General features: G+C 46.2%; 1 protein-coding gene across 1 annotated transcript in view; it reads right to left on the reverse strand.

The window, feature by feature from the left end:
* Positions 1-3136: 3136 nt before the first annotated feature.
* Positions 3137-24379, reverse strand: part of CPLX4 (complexin 4) — a 214899-nt gene continuing 193656 nt past the window's right edge. The window contains exon 3 of the mRNA XM_069220356.1: positions 3137-4978. Within this exon, the coding sequence (XP_069076457.1) occupies positions 4751-4978 (228 nt within the window). The 3' untranslated portion in view covers positions 3137-4750. The remainder of the gene's footprint in view (positions 4979-24379) is intronic.

The raw sequence follows: 24379 nt of genomic DNA on the forward strand, positions 1-24379 counted from the left end.
AATTACAGACTACGTTAGTTTCAATTATTTTGTTTTAATCAGGCACCAAATTATTATGATGGGGTAAGGCCTTGCCCATTGGGATTTCACAAGGCTTGACTATTTTTTTGGATTTAACCCCATTGGTGCGTGTGTCGACTAATGGGTGACACACAAACACCCTCCCTGGCCGACATCAAGGAGAGGTTTAAAAAAATGTTTCTTTAATTTAAAATCCCTCGGGAGACACAGAAGAGCTTCCATGTGTTTCCCTGCCATGACCCCACCCGCCCCTCTGTGACGTCAGGAGCACTGACATCACAGTTTGCAAAAAACACATCAGTTTTCATTGGAAAAATGTGATGTGCCCACGTTGTGTTTTGGGGCATTGCCTGAGCGAGCACTAGGCCTACCCACACAAGTGAGGCACCATTTTTATAGGGAGACTTGGAGGAATGCTGGGTGGAAGGAAGTTTGTGGTTCTCCTCAGATTCCAGTACTTTGCAGCACCGAAAAGTGAGGAAAAAGTGTTTTTTAGCCAGATTTTGGGATTAGCATTGGATTCTGGGTGACAGAACCCAGTTAGAGCCCCACAAGTCACCCCATCCTGGATTCCCTTAGGTGTCTAGATTACAAAAAAGGACGGGTTTGGTAGGTTTCCCTGGGTGCCAGCTGAGCTGCAGCCCAAAATCCACAGCTAATTACTTTGCAAAAAACACATCAGTTTTCAATAGAAAAGTGTGATGTGTCCATGTTGCAATTCGGGGAGTTTCCTGTCGTGGGCACTAGGTCTATCCACACAAGTGGGGCACCATTTTTATCAGGAGACTTGGGGGAGCACAGAACAGAAGAACAGGTGTCTTTGCCAATTGTCTTTCTCTACATTTTTGCCTTCCAAATGTAAGACAGTCTGTAAGAAAGCAGTCATGTTGAGAAATGTCCTGTAATTCACATGCTAGTATGGGGACCCCCGAATTCAGAGGTGTGAAAATAACCACTGTTTCTAAACTCCTTATCTTGTACCCATTTTGGAAATACATAGGTTTCCTTGATACCTATTTTTCAGTCTTTATATTTTACCAAATGAATTACTGTATACCCAGTATACAATGAAAACCCATTGCAAGGTGCAGCTCATTTATTGGCTTTGGGTACCTTGGGTTCTTGATGAACCTACAAGCCCTATATATCCCAGCAACCAGAAGGGTCTAGAAGACATACCAGTTTATTGCTTTTGAAAATCTACCATTGTTGGAAAAAGTTACGGAAGAAAACATAGACAGAAATGGCTGGGTTTTTTTAACTCAATTTCAATATCTTTTTATTTCAACTGTAGGAAACTCTTGGAGGATCTACACAAATGACCCCTGGTTGAATTGAATTCAGAATTTTGACTCTTTTTCAGAAATGATTAGCTGTCTGGTATCCACCTTTGGTTTCAGACCCATTTCTGTCACTAACTGGAAGGAGGCCGAAAGCACAAAAAATAGTAAAAATGGTGTATGTCCCAGTAAAATGCCAAAACTGTGATGAAAAATGTGGTTTTCCGATTCAAGCCTGCCTGTTCCTGAAATCTGGGAAGATTGTGATTTTAGCACTGCAAACCCTTTGTGGTGCTATTTCCAGTGAAAAAAACAGATGCTTTCTTCTGCACCACTTTTTCTGAATTTTTCCCAAATAAACTAAACAAATTTTAGCTGTATTTTGTCTAATTTCTTAGTTTCCTTCAGGGGAACCCACAAACTCTGGGTCCCTTTACAATCCCCAGATTTTTGGAAAAAAAGGATGCAAGTTTAGCATGGATAGGTTAGGTGGACAAAATGTTATGGGGGCATAAGCGTGAACTAACCCAAATAGCCAAAAAAGGGCTCAGCACTTAGTTGGGGGGGAGGCCCAGCAGCTGGAGTTCAGACTTATTTTTAAGCTTTTGGTGTAAGCAGGTCAAACCTTCCTGACCAAGAACTGGCTCCGAATCCAAGATCCTCATTTTAGGCACAATGAGGCCAATGATTGCCAGTGGCCACGGAAATAATTGCATGGTGCAGGACCCTAACTAGTTGATAAGGTAATAATGTTTGCTAATATCCTAGAAAATGTCTCGTTCTTCCACAAATAAATTATAGTGTAAAGCCAAGTCATCATCGGTTACGAATTGCCAAGACTTCTTGATTTCTAGATCACTAGGAAATAAAAAATGATTTTCTTTTTGGCGTGAACGTCCACACAGATGAGTGCAGGTCATCATAATTAGGAGTGCCAGTCCACACAATTCTAGGGCTGCAAAAGGCTCAAAGTCTGTTTGGTTACTGGGGCGAAACACTACCATCCCATTTACCCAGTACTAAAGCAACTTCAATTGCTGTTGATTTGTCAGATAACTGCGTTTCTATCATCCATAAAAGATTTTGGTGACAGGGCCAAGAATATGTATACTATAGGTTCACACAGCCTGCACGTAAATCTGACATACATCATAGGTAATTAAAAGGGCGAACTTGTGAGTAAAGTGTTTTTCATAGCAAGACCTGGACTCTGGAATTAATATAATTGCTCTCTAAAACATCTTCATTTTCAGAAGATGCTAAAGAATGTTCGTATTTAAAGGGCTGTTGTCTAGATTTACTGCATCCTTCTTAATACATGACATTGACTATTAAGACACTACACCAAAGGGCTGAAGTGACCTTGGTGTGGCACAGGATAATTGTGAACTGCTTGCAATCTAAAATAACCTAAAACACATCTCGGTTACTCATGCGTGCTTGACTTCAGTGATGGGTCTGCTACTACACAATTAGTACACATGTTGGCTCACACTCACCACACCCAACTCCTCCCACATAGAATAATCTCCACCAGTGCACGTTTTCAATTATATATTCAGGTTCTGGCTTGCAGTTGCTTTTGGGTAAAGCACCAGCGAGATGATGCCATATCCGTGTCAATAAACGCATTTTTCAAATGCCAGAGAAGGTAGCATACAATAACTTCTATAAATTAGTGACAGATTATATACTGCTGCTGAACGGAACACAATAAATTCAAATCCCACACCAAACGCCCCAGTGTTATGAAAATCCACTACTGAATGTCTTCACTTTGTAACATAAGAGGGTTAATAATGTATTCTTGTATGTGTAAGTCACCTCGGCCGCTCTTACAATTCTTTGATTATTTATTTAAATCAGCGGGAACTTTTCTTTACACTGGCACAAGTGTAATCTCCGAAATGTCCCTTCTTGCACGAAATTCATGAAATTCTGTCACTATGCCATGTTGGTAATTGAAGGAGCCCGAGAACAACATGAACGAAGAGAAAGAACGTCAGTGTCTACTGTTTGCAGCACTTGTGCTATTCAATTAGCAAGAAATGCGCCCTCATATCCTAAAGGTCTGCGAGGGTACATTTACGCTAAAATGAGGTGCTAAATCTGCTAAATGTCAGATTTGCATTGCACGTAATTCCACATAATTTTAAGAAACTGTGTGCAATGAGGCAAAATGAAATTACACAAACTTTGCACCCCTTCTATACTTTAGTACAAATTCAGGATGAATTTCAAAGAAAGGTTTTAGCAACTAAAAGATCTCTTTTTTACTACATTATACTATGCAGTGTTTGAGACAAATTGAAACTTGAGGGTAAGTGCAGGCAGAAACAGCAGACATTTAAGACTTAAAAAACATGTGCACTTAAAACTTTCCACTTTTAATCTGGATGTGCTGTTCTAATGGAGCACTCAGCCGATCGCTCGTGGGCGTCCATATAAGATAGTTGAACAAGTCAGAGATTCTGGTTTTCAGAAATCGCCAGTCCTTCCAAACACTCATGATGCTATATAGTGAGCGCAGAATGTCCGCAGTCCCTCAAACATGTCCCGGCTCATCAGTAGCCCTGATCTTAATCTGGGTTCTGATGATGGTGCTGGAGTTATGCTCTGGTCACCACAGTGGTTAACATAACGTAGTAAGCACTGCATCCGGTCTCTTTAAAACACGTTTTGAGAGCCTTTTACTGTCAATAACAATGTAGTACTCCTGATAAAATTAATGTAAACGTGATTACGGCTCAGGCGAAATATGGCCAACTCTGAGACTAGTGGACCATAGTTACTGCTGTACATATATATTTTCAAGGTTCACAAGTTGAGTGGCTTGTTTGAGTTGGGTGAGATCTTACCCTGGCCCTAATTCCAACTGAACAATCTAAAACAGCCTGATTGAAATACAGATATAACGAGGACTACTCACTGCACGGTGATGTTAAGGATTGTTTCCTAAAGAACTGTGACATTGTGTCAATTTACCCAAGTTGCTATTTACAAACAATTCTTGGCTTTTGGGAAGTTCCCATGATTTCCTTTGCACAAAAATTAGTAATATATCACGTGGCAGTGAAATTTGATATTTGTTTCTCTTCTATACATTTTTGTGCACTTTCTCTGCTCACAGTGAAGCTCTCAAAAGATACAATCTCATTATTAGTATTGCTATACAAGTACCCCGAAGATACCAACGAATACTAAACTAATACCTTTGCGGATAACATTTTGGATTTCGATATTTTCTTCACGGTTATTTCGTCAAAGAAGACCGTGGAAAGATAACTGTAAATTTGAGCAAATTCAGAATTATTTACAGTTCTACTTTTTACATGGGATACATTTATATACAGATATTTAGCTGATAAATGATGCAGTTTATGCATGTTCTACAGGTAGTCTGTAGGCAGCTCAGTCAGCACGCTTCAGAAGCACCAATGAGTTCTCTTTTACATGATAAAACATTTGTTTTCAGCGGCCTGCTTCATTTCTGTAAATGTCGTTTGGGCCTTTTCTTTAATAGTGTCCAAATCCATATCCTGAATATGTTGTAGATGCCCAAAAATAGAGTTCTTGTCTTCTTCTTCATCCTGATCTTCGGCGACCATTTTCTGAAGTTCTTCTGGAAGATCCACGTCATCTCCAGCCATCTGTATTTGGCTTTCATCTTTCTCGCTCTGACCAAAAAAAGAAGCAAAGAGAAAATTAGCAATCTAGATATAAAACCATCATCAGTTTATTTACTCTCTGAAATCTCGTATATACATATATGTGTTGCATTTACTGGCTGTGTATTTAAAACTATAATGCAAAACATAGGAAGCAGAAGTACATCAAAAATATTTTCAGTACATAGAGCAAAAAGAGCTGCAGTATCACAAGCCAGGGTGCACGCTATAGGCGTAATCTCTTTCATTCAGCATTACTTCAGCAACCACAAAGACACTGCTACATCCCAGTGATGTCCAAAAGGAATATAACACTTGTATGTGTGCTCCTGGTCCTCTTTAGTGCTGTCTCACTTAGATAAGTACTGTTTTCCTCTGAATACTGTGAGTGTCATTCCTAAGCAGGTGGTAAATGTGGCCCGGAGACCAAAGCAGGTTGTTGTGTGGGGTCCAAATGGAATTCAGCATAATGGAAGACTTCAGGGCTGGAGGAAACATTGCATGCTCCTTCCGCACTATTGGAGTGAGTAAGGTGGCATCCTGGTTGTGCCTCCTCTGACCCCAGGGCTCTGCTCTGCTTAGTGGTTTTACCAGGACCTTTACCACACCCAGTAAAATCAGGCACGGTATTCTCATACCTGGTAATTTAGTGTGCAGGAATAGCATGATACTCAGATTTAGTCCATAAGACATCACCACATCATCCTCCATCCCTGGTATAAAGTTCCAGTCTTCTGGTAATGTGGGCTTTTATGTTATGTTCTATTTTGGCTGTTTACTCTTTGTCACATCATATTTTAATTATGGTCATTTCTTCAAAAACCCTTCTGGTTTTCCATGTGCCATAGGTTGTTGTCTAGATGTTTGACCTACTTCTTTTTCTGAATGGGTCAGCACTAACCCCACGGTACTCTCTGCATCTCAGTCCTCCACTGTGATTTTCCTCTGCAGTTAAAATAACTCCCCCTTCTTCTCGAAGAAGAACATGCATTGTGTCTGGCTTCTCTTGATTTGTAAAGTTTAAAACAGCTTACACTTTTCCCTATTTACTTGCAAACCACTCTTATTTCTGTAACTTCTACATCTTGTATCTCATGCACAGCTATCTGCTCCAGAGGCTATCCTTTTTAGGTTGAGTCTAGGCAGTGCATAAGCGCTGTATATCGACATGCTGTAATCTACATCTGTGGATTTGCACCACGCACATCACACACCCATCACTTTCATTCATTCCGTGGCCTGCCTTTTAAAATTCCTTTGGCTTCTTTGGTAAACAATTTACTTTTGTCCCACCTTTTGGCTTTTTTGATCCCACCCTGGAGGCTGATCGTGTTACATGGAATATCACACGATCGCCCATATACATTTTTGTGGGCACACTACTGTTTTTTTTTGCTTTGGCTTGTTTGCAAGTTTCCTGCTCTTGTTCTGCTCTGTATCTGCAATGGTTAATTTCAGGGCACTTAGCTCGTTTCTACGAAATGCGCTCAGCTGACGACATTTGACAACCAGAATGTAGCCATGTATGCATGTGTAAACAAACTTTAATTCCTGATAAGATCTTGGAGCCCACGCGGCTCGGCGCCATGCTTAATGTTTTACATTATTGATCTTTTTCAATTAACGGCTCCTTGGATTGAAACTTAAGTTTTGTAAGTTTTTTAAACTGCTGATGCCGAGACTCGAACTTGGCTTCCCAGTTCCAAAATCGGCAGCTCTTGGGCCCAAATTAAAGAGGGGCCTAGCACCACCTAGCACTACTTTAGCATCGTTTTGTTACGCTAATGTGGTGTTAGGTTGGCAAAAACGCCACACCAAATTTACAAAGTGTTGCAATGCACACATTACGCCACTTGTAAACCCTCATGCCAGATTATGCCTGCACCGGGCATAATGTATGCAAGGGGGCGTTCCTCCATTAGGAGGCCAGATAAATGGTGCAGTGGAATCTCTGAGATTCCACTGCGCCATTTTTCTCCATATTTTTAACGCATGCTCAGTGCACGCGTGAAAATCAGGCACACCATTGTTTATAATGGGCCTCAATGTACTTTGCAGGAGTAGCACCAAATGTTTTGGTGCTAATCCTGCAATGATGACGCTATTGATCCTAACATACACTGTATCATTAATACAGTGTACACCTGGTGGCGTTAGAGGGCCGCAATGGGGAGCAAGAAAAGTGCTGCTTCATGTAATAAAGCGCCACTTTTCTTAAATCTGGGCCTAAATGTTATGCCACATCCTTTCTCCAAGACAATTGGCATTTTTTTAGGGTTGTGTGTAGCAATTGTATAGCTCTTCAATCCCTGGCAGCACAGCACCCAGGATAATGTGCTGCATGGTTAAACACTTATAAGGTCACAAAGGCAAGTCCTATTGGCTATGCCAATGCTTGTTTCTACTGGCATCTGACACAGGGCTATGAGCCTCCCACCCTTGACATCAGATCTTCTGCCTCCCCGCATCCATTGGGTCAACATCATGGTGCCCAGTATTATGGTTTGTCTACTTGCAGGCCATTATTTTGCTGAGAGATGGAGACAAAGTGGTTATACAGAAGATCAAGCCAAAAATATCATGTGGTCTAAATATCGCGTCAATAATATTGAAGACAAGAATATCATGAAGGTAAGTTTCTATGGCTAAGGAAAGTTTTACTATACTTAACATATATGTACCTTGAATATATAGAGTTAAGAATATTAAATCTTTACTTACCTATTTGCATTTACCTTCTTGATATTTCGGTCTTTAATATTTCTGTCATGATATTCTGTACGCAAAATATTTTTAGCTTCAATATTCAGAAACCTGGAGACCGCTACTTACCCCCACCACCGCAGCCATTGTTACTTCATTTTTAGATCATCCAGGAAACCAAATCCCAACATTATCCCTAAAAAAAACTACTCACCATATAGAGGCCTTTCTTTGGCTGTCTTGTGTCCTTACCTCACCATGCAGCAACTTTGTGCCCATAACAATAACAAACATTTGCTAACTACCTAAGCTGGTTATGAATAGAGTGTCTTGTCATCCACCTAGCAATCTACTTTGTTGACGCTACAAATAAGCATGAAGTATAGAAAAGAAAACATTCAAAGACTAGATAAAAAGAGAAAGGATTTAGTGAAGAGCATTCATAAATCTCCTAATGGCCTTTAATTTCCAAGAGGTGGAAAGACTGTTTAGGAGGGAAGGTTTTCTCCATCAATTACCTGGTTCCCCCCTCTCAGGATCTTGTGTGTGATTTAGACAATTAAGGCTTCTAATTACTCTCCTCCTGGTCTCAATGTAGACTCCAAGACCTGGATTCAAATGCTTTGTGTCAGGCTTCTCTTGACTTGTCAAAGCATATTGGTCATTAGCCCTGTGCACTTTTCTTCCTGATGCTAAATACTTCATTACCACCAGGTCCCCCGTCCGTGTCCCATTCATCACTTGTGAGATATGCACTATCTCACGAGTGATGAATGGGACGAGGACAATGGGACCAGGAGTATTGAAGATTACTGCTAAGTAATAGGATATTATCACCAGGTCCCCTGTCCCCTTCATCACTTGTGAGATAGTGTATATCTCACTTGTGATGAATGGGATGAGGACAATGGGACCGGAAGTAATGAAGATTACCGGTAAGTAATAGGACATTCTGCTATATTGTATAATATTCTTTTAGACATTTGCCGAGTTAAGTCCACATACAGCAACATTCTTTGGCATTAATGTAACACCAACAGTATTTGTGTAGATAAATGATGTAGAAGAAGCCAGCTACTAGCTCCAGCAAAGCTATTGTGGCACTGTGCAAATGGATGTGTCTGCATCAGCTGTTTCACTGGTAATCAATCTCTTTCCCCTGACAAGAGACTACACAATATCCACAGCCTTGGACTTTCTCTTGGCAGAATATCAATTTTCCTCATACACAGCACAAAACTGATGACTTCTCTGCAGAGGACTTTATAGTTGAGACTAATGACCTGGTCTTCAACAAAACCTTTATTAAGCTCATTTCAAAGCGTATGGCTTAGTCCTCATTTTAAAGGGTGTTTCATGGACTTGTGAATTTCAGGAGCTTTCTTTCAACAGCTGTGTACAATTAGTGCCACCCATTTGGTACAGTTGTGTTATCTCCCCTGTCAGCCTATAAGCTTAATGCCCTTTTTTCCAAGTAGAAAAAGAAGCTGATTCAACACAGGTTATGTCAAGTCCCAACTTTTATCTTCTCAGACCTTTCCCTCTATACTTATTTCTTCCCACAGCTGGATTGATGGATGCACAGCCTTTGTTCTTACTAATGTGCAAGACAATAATTTTTTGAGGCCAGCATCCCTCAGGGGATAGCAGACTATCACATTGACTTCTGCTATGTTGTCTCTTAGATTTATTGACCTCATCCAATGTCTTTCTCTTGTGAAGACTGTCTTGATTGTCCAGGTGTTTTAAGGTAGTGGCCACTGAGCCTGCTTTTTTGCAAGACTGCTTCACTCGTTCTCTCGGTTTCTTAAGAGGTAATGAACTTGTAAGCTCTAAGCTCATAGGTGACGTACACACACTTCAAGATGGAGGATTTCCTACCTTGTAAAGGGACACTCCTCTGCTACAAGCCTTAATGAAAAGTCTCAACCTTATGGATGGTCATTTCTCAACGTCAGGTTTTATGGGAATTCTGTGTGTTAGCTAGACTATGGCAATTCCATTGCCTCATAACTGGCCTGTAGTCAGTGCCTTGGTGCCTTATTTAGGCACTCTGAACAGACCCTGCATTCCTTCAAAGCAAGTATTTTATTATTTACTTGGGCAATATCCTTCTGACAAACCACTATCCTTTAAAACTGACTCAGCACCTCAACCCTCTGCTTCTAAGTGAGATTTGATAATTTCTCCTGCATATTTGCTCCAGTTCACAAATGTCTTGGGTTGTACCGGAGTATCATAACCCAAATACAGTCTTGACAAGAATCTAATTTCCTAAATGTTCTTTAACAAAATATCACCCCACTGGAGTTAATAATAGAATACCTACACATAATGGGATGATGTTGTTGCAAATAATATTGAGGATATGATATCCCCATCAGACAATATATTTGCTAGTATTATTCTGACATACAATCTTTCTTGGGCTCAGAAGCAACTGAAAACAAATCCTGATGTGGACTTTCTTCAACTGAAACATCCTGCTTGATCCAAGCCATATTTTCAAGCTCCTTTTCACTTTCAAGCACTCCACCACTTGGGTATACCACACTTTCAACAGGATCATTCATTCTTATATCAAATACAACTTGTCAAAGAATGCCAAGGTGACTTGCAGTGCAAGCCTGGAATGGCAAGAGACATTTCTGGCACCACTAAAGACTAGCCTGGCTGATGAGGGGTGAAACCCCGAAACCGGTCCCAGGATGCTTGTTTCCAGTCCAGGGAAGACCTGGCCTAGTAGTTCGGGCTGGACTGTTCCCATGGGGAACAGGGTCAAGACTGATTTGCATATGGCTGGGTCCAAACTGGAATGGCATGGGCAGCAAAAAAACGATGGATTTAGGCCCAGATCACTGTACTGGGGGTGAATGTTTGACAATGTTCAGCATTCCGTCCATCACTTGTTGTTTTTACCACTCAAGACACCAACAAAGTCTGATTCAAGCAAGTCAGACTGAACTGAGAATGGACTTAGTGTTGCTGAATCCTGACAACAGGTGATCTTGAGCTGACATCACAACCTTGCCTCTTTCCATATTTAACAAAATTAGTTAAACTTTATTTAATTAAAATAGGGCTAGCGGGGGTATGTGATGAAAGAGGATTGCCACAACATGGAGACCTGAAAGCCCTCCCTGACAGAAGGCTCCTTCATTTATCCTGTCTGCTTTTCTCCTCCACCAGAAACACAAAGAAGAATTCTGAAAAAGTGCACCAATATATATTTGAGGGGTGGGATGTGGGGTGAAAAACAGATGACACATTGGATTTCACCTCAGGGTAGTTACTCTTGTTCTGTGTGCATTGGGGGAGTCCCGAGACTGGGCCATCCCAGAACCGAATTGTGCATCTAAGTGGGGTGCTCATCCGTTGATGGACTTTGACTCACATTAGGCTTCTTGAAGCTTCTGGCCAATAACTTTCCAGTGAAGAGTCTAGCCAGACAGTAGACCTAATGTTGCATCCTTAACACAGTTCTCAAATTACATCTGGTACAATGGCTTGGTCTGGCTCCATGCTGAATATCATCCTAGTCTTTGAAGATCATTGGTGAATTAATTTTCCAAACACATGATGGACAGGAGGCTGGACATTCTAGTATATCTGTTACACAAATACCTTTTAGTTCCTCTTAGGACAGACCACCATGTGTCCCGCCAGAACTATGAGCACCTGGAGTTCATCAGCTGCTGTCATGGCTCCAAAGTTGCAATAGAAGGAATGTTAATACATCCCACTAAGACCTTCTGGCCAGTGTGCACAGTTTTAAATTGCCATTTGGACCTGGCAAAATAAATCTTTTGCCATGCCTAGACCTCTCTTTTTAATTTCATAGGTCACCCCTGGGGTAGCCCTTAAATAGCATACATGTCCAGGTAGTAAAAAAAACTCTTAAATTGATTTTTCATTACTTCTAGGCCTACCTCTCCCAGAGAATAACATTGCGTTGTCTTATTACTGTTAATAAGTGATAACTTTCAATTGAGAGCAGAATGGAATGTCGAGTTTGGTGTCTAAACAATTGTAATTTAAAACCCTCTTTAATAGTAAAGTCGGATCTAAGTCATAATTCTGAAAAGTTGCTATTTTCCTTTCCAAATCACTTGGTGCCTTCAGCCTATATCCTGGGTCACATGACTGGGTGTAGCTGGCAGTTGGTCTTTGTCTTTGCTCCAAGACAGTTAAACAAAGAGGAATAGGTATTGGCAGGATAGGCCATCTCTGACTTGATGAAGGGGAGGAGCTATAACCTACAACACTTGCACATCACAAAGACTCTGCCTGAGCACTGGTACAAAGGGTTTGACACTAGTCTTTTGTGACCCCAGTGTTGATATGCACAAAAACAATGTCAATGTATGTCATGATATGTGTCAGCATAACAGCCAAATCACTTTGCTATTGTCAATTCCACCTGATATGACCACCCTATCAACCCCGAGCCAGAAGTACCTGGTCAGGCAGGCCTTGCAACCCAGGCCTGAAGCAACTGATTGACAGATCACAGGTGGAGTGACACACAGCCCGTAGACAAATGCACAAAACAGGAAAGGCCCAGATCGATAGCCCAGATATCCAGGTTCTAGGAAATTGGCCCCCAATGGCCGGAGGGGTGCATGTTCCCAAAACACCATAAAGTGAGGAGCCAAATGAGGTTAGGAACACACAGCCAATCAGAACATAGAACACACACTACACGCAGTGATCACACGCTCTCCATGCCGGACATCTGGAGATGTTAGCTACTGGCCCACATTTAAGGTCAAGACCCACCTGCACACTTTATCAGATGATCGGATTTATGGCCTTGTGAGTAAGCCTGGATTCCTTTTTTTCAAAGAATGTAGTCAATCATTTTATTGCACCTCAAAACAATGTATGAAAAGATGCTCAAAATCCTGTAACTTTGAGAGACTGTCATCAGACTCTGTACTGTGCTCTTCCAGCCGTTGCATTTAACTAAACAGATTGTTCCTGCTTGGCCAAACGCCTCTTGTCTTTCATTTATTTAAGGTGAATCTGTATTTGAGCCACATTTTTGGCGAGCCAGCCAGGAGAGATTGGTCCTCCGAGGTGTGTGATTGTGCTCCGCTTGGACCTGTGAGCAAGACACAGATGGTACACCTGACTCTGGGTGTGATATGGGGTTCGCTTACACCAGTGGGCGAAACAAAGATTATACGCATGACCCTCGGTGTGATATAGGGTTTCCCTTGAACCACTGGGTGAGACACAGATAGTAAGCTTGACCCTTGAGTGTGACATAGAGATAAGGCCTCACTACTCAGACCGCTGGGTATGACACAAATGATACGCATAGGCTCTGGATGTGATATGGAGTGAACACCTCAATCTTATTTTTCAGTCTAAAGGGGTTTTTCAGAACTACTGGTCCCTTAAACACTAGTGGTGTCTGAAAGAAGAGAGGTGTTATTTGCTTGGACTTCTGGGCGTGACACAGATGGTATGATAAGCCTCTGGGTATGGAAAAGGGTGCAATTAGGATGTTAGGGAAAATTTGGACCTTGGAGATTGGGTGTAGCTTGTGCATGGCCAAGGAGGGCCTGTAGTTGTTGAGTTGTCCCTTTTTCTCTGCATAAATTGTTGCTATCTTTGTCCCCGAGCCAATATTGACAGACTATCGGGCTCACTTGGTCCCATGTACCGTGCAGAGCTCCCCCATGGCATTGGGAAGCATGCACAAGGAGTGGGCTGAGAGGTTTTTATTTTCTTTTTTTGACAAAGTCATAATTTTTTTAATTTGACATTTTTCCTTTTTTTTTCTCCTTCATTTCCAATGTGGTTTCCTCTCTTCTCTCTTGATTTCCATTGTGGTATTCAATTGATGCATTTTTTGGTGCTGATAAATTGTTGCAACTAAATTACATGTTGAAATGCTATTTCTTGTTAAGTGTTTTTATGTGCATATAAGGAAGTCACTATCTTTTTCTCAAAAGGATTTATTCCATGCCTGCTAATTCGCTGCTAAAACTGTTTACAACGTTTAAGTTAACCATTGCACTTTCTTAAGGGTTGTGATTCTTCGTACGTGTTGTTTTAAGTATTGTGAAAAGTGTATTTGATACATCTCTGTCTAAAGTTGAGCTCATAGGAAGTAGTAATTGCCGGCATAATCCTGTGTGCATATTTTTCCACAATCAAAATAGGATTTAGGACCATTTAAAACACAAAAAAGTTAGAACTCTACCAGTCCCCTAAGAAGATTCCCAACTCATCATGGAGTCGCTGTTAAGCCACATGCAAACTAGATTCCCCATGCAGGTTAAAAAGCTAGATAGATACTGCTGTGAATGGCACACACATACTAAGGCACACATATTCCTCTGTCTAAAGGGGCGAACCTTAGATACCAACACAATAGAACACATGAGGGCACACATTCAGACAAAATTTGTAGGGGGGGAAAAAGGCTAAAAGAGAAGCACTGTTAGAACTATGGGCCATCTTCGAGGAGGCCAGACCTGCAACCACCCAGAACCCACAAGCAAGGTTTCTCCTCCTTAATACGTGGGTACAGAAGTGCTCTCTCTGATGCCTGCCATCCTGGCTGTTCCTGCCCTAGGTTACACTAATCTGCCAGTTACAGGGTCTGGAGGGCCCCACGCCTGGCAGCAATCCAGGGCTGGAGGGACTCCAGCCCCAGCCCAGGGTGGGGTTCCCCTAAGCTCGACACCCCCATCTGCCAAGCTCTGTCATTTAAACCCCAGCAGTGTAGGGAGCATACATTCCAACCTGGCCAGTAGAGCGCTCTGAAGTGACTGGGAGGTTCACAGCAGTCCTGGATAGTGATACCACCAGTGGAGGGAGGAAAAAGTTCCCAGTCTTCTAGGGTCCGATTTTGGGGAGGGAGCTACAGGGTATACTCCCCCAAAGTATGCCCAGGCAGCAGAAGAGGTGACAGAGTGAGCTTGAGAGTACGTTCCCACCGAGGAGAAGAGCGCGCAGCACAGAGCAAAGGAGGCAGCCTAGGTGGGAGTTAGAAGAAAGGTGTGGGTTGAGGAGATGGAGAGAGTGAGCTCTCACCTGGAAAGCGCAAAGGGAGAACTGAGCAGCACGCCTTCTTCTGGAGGAGAGCACAGCTGGGTCCATGTGAAGAAGAGTCCAACGTAGAACCAGAGGGGAGGATCTGCAAATCCAGATCTGCAAAACCAAGCCCAGGTCAACCAAGATGAATCCTGCATTCAGCAGACAGGGAACTCATCCCAGTAAGAGCCAGGGCCACAGCCACAACAGGGAGGGATGACTGTCTGGGAAGGGAATACCTTTGCAAATCTCAAAACACGAATGTGCAGTAAGTTAAATTCCCAATGAGTTTACATTCACCTCATACCCACTCCAAAACTCACTTCAACAATAAAGATCAATGATACAACATTAGGAGAGAACTTCCACCTTTACTTGTATTCAAGAAAAACTCAGGGCTGCCATACGTTTTGCCAATCAGAATCCGCACTAGAATATTCCATTCTGGTGCCTGCAGGGGTCCTAGGCCCCACTCTGCTGCTGGTCTCCCATGGCAAGGTTGTCTGGCCGCGCCCCATGGGGAGGGCAGTCTGCCAAGGGGAACATGTTGACGCCCGACCAAAGCATAAAAGCCAACACCCAGGTCCCCCATCCAAATCCGATTGAGATGGGTTCCAAGCACCAGGTCAAATGGTGCCCATTCAAGGGCACTTAGACTGGGACCAAAGCTCCTTTGTGGTGCACAGTCCCAACTGCAGCACCTCCAAAACCAGACCTCTAACTAATGGAGGCCCCCTTTCAGTTCAGCTCATTACCTGTATTGGGCAAATCTTGATGAGTTCCATTCAGGCACCTGATTCCCATCGTAGCAAATGCTCTGACTCATCCTCTCCCCAAAAAATGTCAAAACATTCAAAAGTCTGCTTCTCGGATCACGTCCCTCCAAAAACAGCAAGTGTAGCATGTCCTTGGGCAGCGGGCCAAAACATCTTGCATCCGAGGAGAGGAGAGTGCCAGGAGGAGAAGGGACTCTCTAAGTGGGGATCACAGCCCCATGCGAGGCCCATGGATACGTTCACCGCCGCATCTGGCTTTTTAGTCAGATTACATGAGGCCTCCCACAAACACCGTCACACCTTATCATAGATGCACTCTCACCTGCCATGGCGAGAGGAGAGGACCAGATGTCCCACAAAATAAAACTTAGGTAACCCATGAATAAAACACTCAACACTCCCTAAAATAGTTGCCCCAACTGGAGCCACCTCCAAAATAAATTCACAGGACATAAGGAAAGAAGAAAGGCACAGGTATCTTCAGAGATTAAAAGATGACGTATGTTTTTTTAAAGCTAATCTACAACCCACAGCTCTTATCCAACTGGTCTCTGACTAAGCCACAAGTGCACTACCTTTTCAACAGCCCATCACCTCCTCAGCAACAACTTCCAGATCTTTGATAAGACCCCAGCATGCAAAGACAGAGACCACAGACTATTTTTTTGACTGTTTTTTATGGACATTCTATTATAAACTCTCTTGCCTAAGCAAGACACCCCCAGTACCGCAGCAGTTGACCAGAGCAAAGACATCCCCAATCACCAGAGAACCGCCAATGTTTTCCTAGAAGGCCGCCAATGTATCCCCAGAAAACCATCCCATGACCTGCAAAATTCCAAAAGTTAGGTATTATTATACCCTTGTATACTCTTGTACACCCTTTGTTTCTTGTGGGCATTGTCACGTCTATCCATAGCTAGAAATCTGCCTAGTCACACAGTGCTTACCTCAACATTGTTACAAGGCTTGCGTAGGGGCCTTTTACAAACCACTTAGAATTATGATGAACCTAATGTTAGTGTTCCACATGTACTACACAGAGCACTGTTACACAAAACATGGTATCAGCACATGACTGCTGTGGGCACCCAGACATCAGCCAGACTGTGTTACGTCAGTTTGCTGATACCACATGCCATAGGTGCAGATAGGCCTTATCTATCCCAAGAGGTAGCCCCCGAGAAATCAAAATCTATCATCCACCTGTACCTTTGTAGAATCCGGGCCAAGATGCAATCCAATATGGTAGAACCCAACAGAGTACTGGTAAGCATCATTCGATATGAGACCAATCCCTTTGCACTGTATTTTTACACAGAGCCTAGCGATATTCAAACTGAGCTAGACAGATTGAGCAGGCAGGGCACTGTAGGGGAGGACACTGTTTGGCCTCAAGAAAATCCAGAAAAGAGATTCTTGGAGGTAGCAAAACCACTGCACCAGTGCACAAACATGTGCGCTGCCGCCTCCATCTGGGGTCCCAGGGTGGCCCTTAGTGTGTCTGGGGCAGCCTTCACTAATAACAATTGGACCCCAGAAATGAAGTTCCTGAGTAGGGCCTCCCACCTCAATGATACAAGGGGAAATGAGTCTCATAGGGGACAGTTGAAGGCCAGCATAGATACCCATGCCAAGAAATCTGGGATACTGAAATAGATAGGTACATGTGGTTGGAAGGGAAGGGGAAACCCCTAATTGTACAGAAACTTACACTGTATTCATTATGTTTCAGAGGCGAAGGGATGATCTCTCTTGGCATAAATGAAAATTGTTGAGCAATACTGCACGTACCAGACATGCACTGGGGCACTTATGCACTGATGGACTACTACTGCCAGTGTGGAGAATGTGCTTACGCTCAGCTCGTCCCCGAATGGTGGGGCCTCTGCTCCCTCATGACTATGAACACCCTGAACCTGGTCATCCCTGGGGAAGACCTGTCTAAGTTGTTCCAACATCACCTACAGAAGAAAACAACCCTGTTGCATCAGGCTCGAAAGAAAAGAACTGATGATTAGTTTGATTGGGCTCAGTACAAGGACATTACAGAAGAATTCAGACTATTTACTGACACTCAAGTAAATGCAGAACGGTCCATACCATTCTTCACACTACAGGCAAAAGTGAACAACTGCTGGTTGCAGATAACCAGGTGGGAAATGCAAAAAAAATGATCAGCAGTACTGAGCTCTGCCAAAATGCTATCAAGGAAGAACTAAGAGCCATCAGCCTCATGGTGTTGCAACATCAGTATGTCTTGGACTTGATGATCGCGATGGAAGGTGTGGTATGCACCAAGATCAGTGCATCCTGTTGCACATTTATACGTGGTAATGACCCGGACAATGGGACGCTGACTTTCGCCTTTCAAGCACTCCATCATTTACAAGCTGAAATGAAGGAGGAGGGAGGTGCCCCTGAGCAGGACTGACTGTTTGATTGGTTTTCCTGGCTCCCCCGGTGGGTGGTCAAACTGTGCATGCCAGTGCTGCCAATTCTCATTCCTGTGCTGTTTTTGTGTTGTTTCCTTCAAATGGAGGTTTCCTGCTGTACAAACGCAGTCCTCAAATTAGGTAGAGTTCAAGTAGGTAGGGAAATGGTGGTAGACACAACAGAAGCACGTCAAACCTCGAATAATGTGACTGTCATGAAATATGGGGTGGAGAAAGTAGTAGAAAATTTAACTAGAGGGGGGAATGTTAATATACATAAAAACAATGTCAATGTACGACATGATATGTGCCAGCATAACAATGAACTCACTTTGCTATGGTCGATTCCACCAGACATGACCTCCCTGTCAGCCCCTCGCCAGAAGTACGTGGTCAGGCAGGTCCTGCTACCCAGGTCTGAAGCAACTAATTGACAAGTGGGGTGACACATAGCCCATAGGCAAACACACAAAACAGGAAAGACCCAGATAGTCAGCAACACCACAAAGGTCCTAGGAAATTGGCCGCTAATAACACATTTGTCCGGAAAGGTACAGGTTCCCAAAACACCATAAAGTTAGATGCCACATGAGGTTAGGAATACACAACCAATCACAACACAGCACACACACTACACACAGTGATCACGCGCTCCCAATGCCGGACTTCTAGCCATGTTACCTACTGACCCACAGTCAAGGTCGAGACCCACCTGCACACTTTATCAGATAGTCAGATTTATGACCTTGTGACTAGGCCCAGATTCATTTATTTCTAAGAATGAATTCAATCGTTTTATTGCACCTCAAGGCAATGTATAAAAAGATGCTCAAAACTCTTTGACTTTGAGAGACAATCATAAGACCCCAACTCTGTGCTGCGCTCTCCTGGCCATTGCGTTTAATTAAACAGACCGTTCCTACTTTGCCAAACGCCTTTTGTCTTTCATTTATTTAAGGTAAATCTGCATTTGAGCAACACCAGACAAGCTGGGGCAAGGGCAGGGAGGCAGGAAATTCCAATCAGCTCTGGGGGTGGACACCTCCGGAACCTTCTTCTACTTCAAAGTGGGCACCAGGTATAAATATTGAATTCTCATACCCAATTCTTCAGTACAACAACAGACTTGTGGAAGACTCAGAAGGGCAATGCAGTAAGGATTGCTACTCTGCTGCCCGAGTGAAAGGTTTGGACCTGCATCTTGGACCCATGATCACCAGATTGATCAAAGCCTCGTAGACAGAAAAGGCTCCAAACACTCTCAACCCAGCACCTGGAATCTGTCTGCTGTGAGTCTTGCTCCCTCCCCCCCAAGTGGTGACATCCCAGTCCTGGACCCCTGGAAGTGGGCCTGAAGGTGCTCTGCCAGCACAGCTATGGTCCTGTGGGCAGTACCAATGCAGCACAACATATATCCTCACAGCTCTGATTTGGAACTGCTGAAGTGTGATGTATCCCCAGTGCGGGACTTCGCATCGCAACCCACTGTCTCCATGGAACCGCTGTTGCACGATGCAACCTCAATGCAGGTTTTCACATTGCAAGCCTGTCGGCGATGGCGTAGTACTTTGCATCGCAGCACCGCAGCTTCTTCGGAACTGCCACTGCACAACGTATCCTCAACGCCAGACTTCACATTGCAATCCCCTCCATGGTGGTATCCTCGACGACAATGCAAGACTCTGCTTCATAGCACCACAGTTTTCTAGGAACTGCCGCTGCATGACACATTCTCGATGAGGGATCTCACAAAGCTAAGCAAACCAGGATTTACGATACTTTGTTCAAAAGGCCTAACCTAGTCCCTGTATCTGGTCCGTGCTCCATCGCGGTCAGCCAGAACTTGTGACTTTGTCTCAGTCCCGCACAATCAGATAACCACAGTTGGCATTGTCTGCATCTAGGCACTATTTTGCACTTAAAAATTTGGAATTGCATATCTCTAGGTCTCTTGATTTGATTTTTATCGTCTTGGTCTCAAATAGTTTATTAAATATTACGTTATTTTATTAAATTGGTGTGGGATTTTTCCAGTGTTGTGTTTTCATTTTATTACAGTTTGAAGTGCTGCATAAATACATTACACATTGCCTCTAAGCTAAGCCTGCCTGCATTGTGCCAAGCAACCAGAGGGTTAAGCATAGGTTAAACTGGGGTTTTCTTGTGTTTCACCCTAACAGCAATTGCGGTTGCTGCCTGAGTAGGGTTTCACCACCCTCAACTAGTAACCCAATTTCCAACAAACAGGTATACAGAAATTTGTGAAAACACTGGGGACTATTTTGAGTCCAAATTCAGATATATTAGACATATAGAGATATCCTTGCAGAATACTTGGTTACCTGAATCACTAGTAGGTTCCTATATATTTGGTAATTGTTTCAGTGATGTCAATGGAAGAAAAATGTTTAAGATCAAATCATTTATCAACTGTAATAACAGCAATTGTGTACATATGATTGTGTTTAGTCGTGAAAAATACTATGTTGACTCCACTACCAGGAAACGTAAATATAATTGAAAAGAGTACATACACACATAGTAAAACTTGGATTTGAAATACCATTTTCCTGCACATTTCAGAAAAGAACATTCAGCAAAAGATATTGAGAAAATAAAATTTTTAGAAATAGAAGATATGGGGGGTCATTCCGACCCTGGCGGTCGGTGATAAAGCGGCAGGCCAACCTGCCAACAGGCAGGCGGTCAAAAAAAAGGTATTCTGACCCTGGCGGGAACCGCCAACACAGGCCGCCACTTTAACACTCCGACCGCCACGGCGGGACAGACAAACAGCGCGGCGGTCACCGCCAACAGGCAGGCGGCAGACAATGTACCGCCCACCCTATCACAACTCACCAATCCGCCACCTTTTCCGGGGCGGGAGCCCCGCCGATAAAAACACGGCGGAAACAGACTACGAACGGGAAAACGCTCACCTCTACACACTCCACGAGGAAGGAGGACAGCATGGAACCCGAATTAAACATCCTACCAGCTATTGTCTACCTGCTCATCTACCAGGAGTACGAACGCCGGCGCAGACGACAACGGTGAGTACTGCACCTACGACACAGGGGAGGGGGGAGGAGGAAAGCTTACGGGCACACACATGCGCCATACACCCACCCCCCCAACCCAAATACCTACACCCCAATGCAGAGCAACAAGTCAGAGTGACACCCCCCAAACCCACCGGAATAATGCAAAGACACAATTAAAATGATCTATAAAATATATGTATAAATAGCTCCACTGAAGGTATGGGAAATATGCTATATGAATGATACAAAATAAGGAATGAACATAGTCAAAAATATATACATAGGCAATAAGTCCTGCACATTCTGTCAAAGTTCCATAGTCCGTGGGCCACTGTGCACAAACACATGGGCAAAGCCCACACAGGAGACCAGATACCATTGGAGAGAACACTGCAGGGGCATCAGATGATAAAACTACAGGCACCTCAGGGGGAAGGGAAGGGGGGGCACCTCAGCCACATGAGTCCACGACGCCAGATCCACGAGGGGCCTCCATGCCCACTGTCCCATCCTGGGGAGTGCAAAGCCACAGTCTCACAAGTCTCTACAGTGGGTGGCTTGCCCACTGTGCCATCCTGGGGAGTGCAAAGCCACAGTCTCACAAGTCTCTACAGTGGGTGGCTTGCCCACTGTGCCATCCTGGGGTGTGCAAAGCCACAGTCTCTCAAGTCTCTACAGTGGGTGGCTTGCCCACTGTTCCATCCTGGGAAGTGCCAAGCCACAGTCCATCAGATGGATTACTGACTCCACTGTTAATGGAGGAGGCATGGTGCCCAGAGTGCTTCGTGAAGCCCTGCTCGACACAGAACCGGCACTGTCAATGGGCCAGCGGTGCTTGAGACGGCGTTGCCCAGCGGAGCGGTACTTGAAAGGAAGGGCCCAGCGGAGCGGTGCTTGAGATGAAAGGCCCAGCGGAGCGGGGCAGAGACGGCAGGGCCCAGCGGAGCGGTGCTTGAGATGAATGGCCCAGCGGAGTGGTGCTTGAGATGAAGGGCCCAGCGGAGCGGTGCTTGAGATGAAGGGCCCAGCGGAGCGGTGCTTGACAGGAAGGGCTGAGCGGAGCGGTGCTTGACAGGAAGGGCTGAGCGGAGCGGTGCTTGACAGGAAGGGCCCAGCGGAGCGGTGCTTGAGATGAATGGCCCAGCGGAGCGGTGCCGAGACGGCGGGGCCCAGCGGAGCGGTGCTTGAGATGAAGGGCCCAGCGGAGCGGTGCATGAGATGAAGGGCCCAGCGGAGCGGTGCTTGACAGGAAGGGCCCAGCGGAGCGGTGCTTGACAGGAAGTGCCCAGCGGAGCGGTGCTTGGCAGGAAGGGCCTAGCGGAGCGGTGCTTGAGATGAATGGCCCAGCGGAGCGGTGCAGAGACGGCGGGGCCCAGCGGAGCGGTGCTTGACAGGAAGGGCCCAGCGGAGCGGTGCTTGACAGGAAGGGCCCAGCGGAGCGGTGCAGAGACGGCGGGGCCCAGCGGAGCGGTGCTTGAGATGAAAGGCCCAGCGCAGCGGGGCAGAGACGGCGGGGCCCAGCGGAGCGGTGCTTGAGATGAATGGCCCAGCGGAGCGGTGCTTGAGATGAAGGGCCCAGCGGAGCGGTGCTTGACAGGAAGGGCCCAGCGGAGCGGTGCTTGACAGGAAGGGCCCAGCGGAGCGGTGCAGAGACGGCGGGGCCCAGCGGAGCGGTGCTTGAGATGAAGGGCCCAGCGGAGCGGTGCTTGAGATGAAGGGCCCAGCGGAGCGGTGCTTGAGATGAAAGGCCCAGCGGAGTGGGGCAGAGACGGCGGGGCCCAGCGGAGCGGTGCTTGAGATGAATGGCCCAGCGGAGCGGTGCTCGAGATGAAGGGCCCAGCGGAGCGGTGCTTGAGATGAAAGGCCCAGCGGAGTGGGGCAGAGACGGCGGGGCCCAGCGGAGCGGTGCTTGAGATGAATGGCCCAGCGGAGCGGTGCATGAGATGAAGGGCCCAGCGGAGCGGTGCTTGACAGGAAGGGCCCAGCGGAGCGGTGCTTGACAGGAAGTGCCCAGCGGAGCGGTGCTTGGCAGGAAGGGCCTAGCGGAGCGGTGCTTGAGATGAATGGCCCAGCGGAGCGGTGCAGAGACGGCGGGGCCCAGCGGAGCGGTGCTTGACAGGAAGGGCCCAGCGGAGCGGTGCTTGACAGGAAGGGCCCAGCGGAGCGGTGCAGAGACGGCGGGGCCCAGCGGAGCGGTGCTTGAGATGAAAGGCCCAGCGCAGCGGGGCAGAGACGGCGGGGCCCAGCGGAGCGGTGCTTGAGATGAATGGCCCAGCGGAGCGGTGCTTGAGATGAAGGGCCCAGCGGAGCGGTGCTTGACAGGAAGGGCCCAGCGGAGCGGTGCTTGACAGGAAGGGCCCAGCGGAGCGGTGCAGAGACGGCGGGGCCCAGCGGAGCGGTGCTTGAGATGAAGGGCCCAGCGGAGCGGTGCTTGAGATGAAGGGCCCAGCGGAGCGGTGCTTGAGATGAAAGGCCCAGCGGAGTGGGGCAGAGACGGCGGGGCCCAGCGGAGCGGTGCTTGAGATGAATGGCCCAGCGGAGCGGTGCTCGAGATGAAGGGCCCAGCGGAGCGGTGCTTGAGATGAAAGGCCCAGCGGAGTGGGGCAGAGACGGCGGGGCCCAGCGGAGCGGTGCTTGAGATGAATGGCCCAGCGGAGCGGTGCCGAGACGGCGGGGCCCAGCGGAGCGGTGCTTGAGATGAAGGGCCCAGCGGAGTGGGGCAGAGACGGCGGGGCCCAGCGGAGCGGTGCTTGCGATGAATGGCCCAGCGGAGCGGTGCTTGAGATGAAGGGCCCAGCGGAGCGGTGCTTGACAGGAAGGGCCCAGCGGAGCGGTGCAGAGACGGCGGGGCCCAGCGGAGCGGTGCTTGAGATGAAGGGCCCAGCGGAGTGGTGCTTGAGATGAAAGGCCCAGCGGAGCGGGGCAGAGACGGCGGGGCCCAGCGGAGCGGTGCTTGAGATGAATGGCCCAGCGGAGTGGTGCTTGAGATGAAGGGCCCAGCGGAGCGGTGCTTGAGATGAAGGGCCCAGCGGAGCGGTGCTTGACAGGAAGGGCCCAGCGGAGCGGTGCTTGAGATGAATGGCCCAGCGGAGCGGTTCCAAGACAGCGGGGCCCAGCGGAGCGGTGCTTGAGATGAATGGCCCAGCGGAGCGGTGCTTGAGATGAAGGGCCCAGCGGAGCGGTGCTTGACAGGAAGGGCCCAGCGGAGCGGTGCTTGACAGGAAGGGCCCAGCGGAGCGGTGCTTGACAGGAAGGGCCCAGCGGAGCGGTGCTTGACAGGAAGGGCCCAGCGGAGCGGTGCTTGAGATGAATGGCCCAGCGGAGCGGTGCAGAGACGGCGGGGCCCAGCGGAGCGGTGCTTGAGATGAATGGCCCAGCAGAGCTGTGCTTGAGATGAATGGC

This window comes from Pleurodeles waltl, chromosome 1_1 (assembly GCF_031143425.1).
Source record: "Pleurodeles waltl isolate 20211129_DDA chromosome 1_1, aPleWal1.hap1.20221129, whole genome shotgun sequence".
Lineage (NCBI taxonomy): Eukaryota > Metazoa > Chordata > Amphibia > Caudata > Salamandridae > Pleurodeles > Pleurodeles waltl.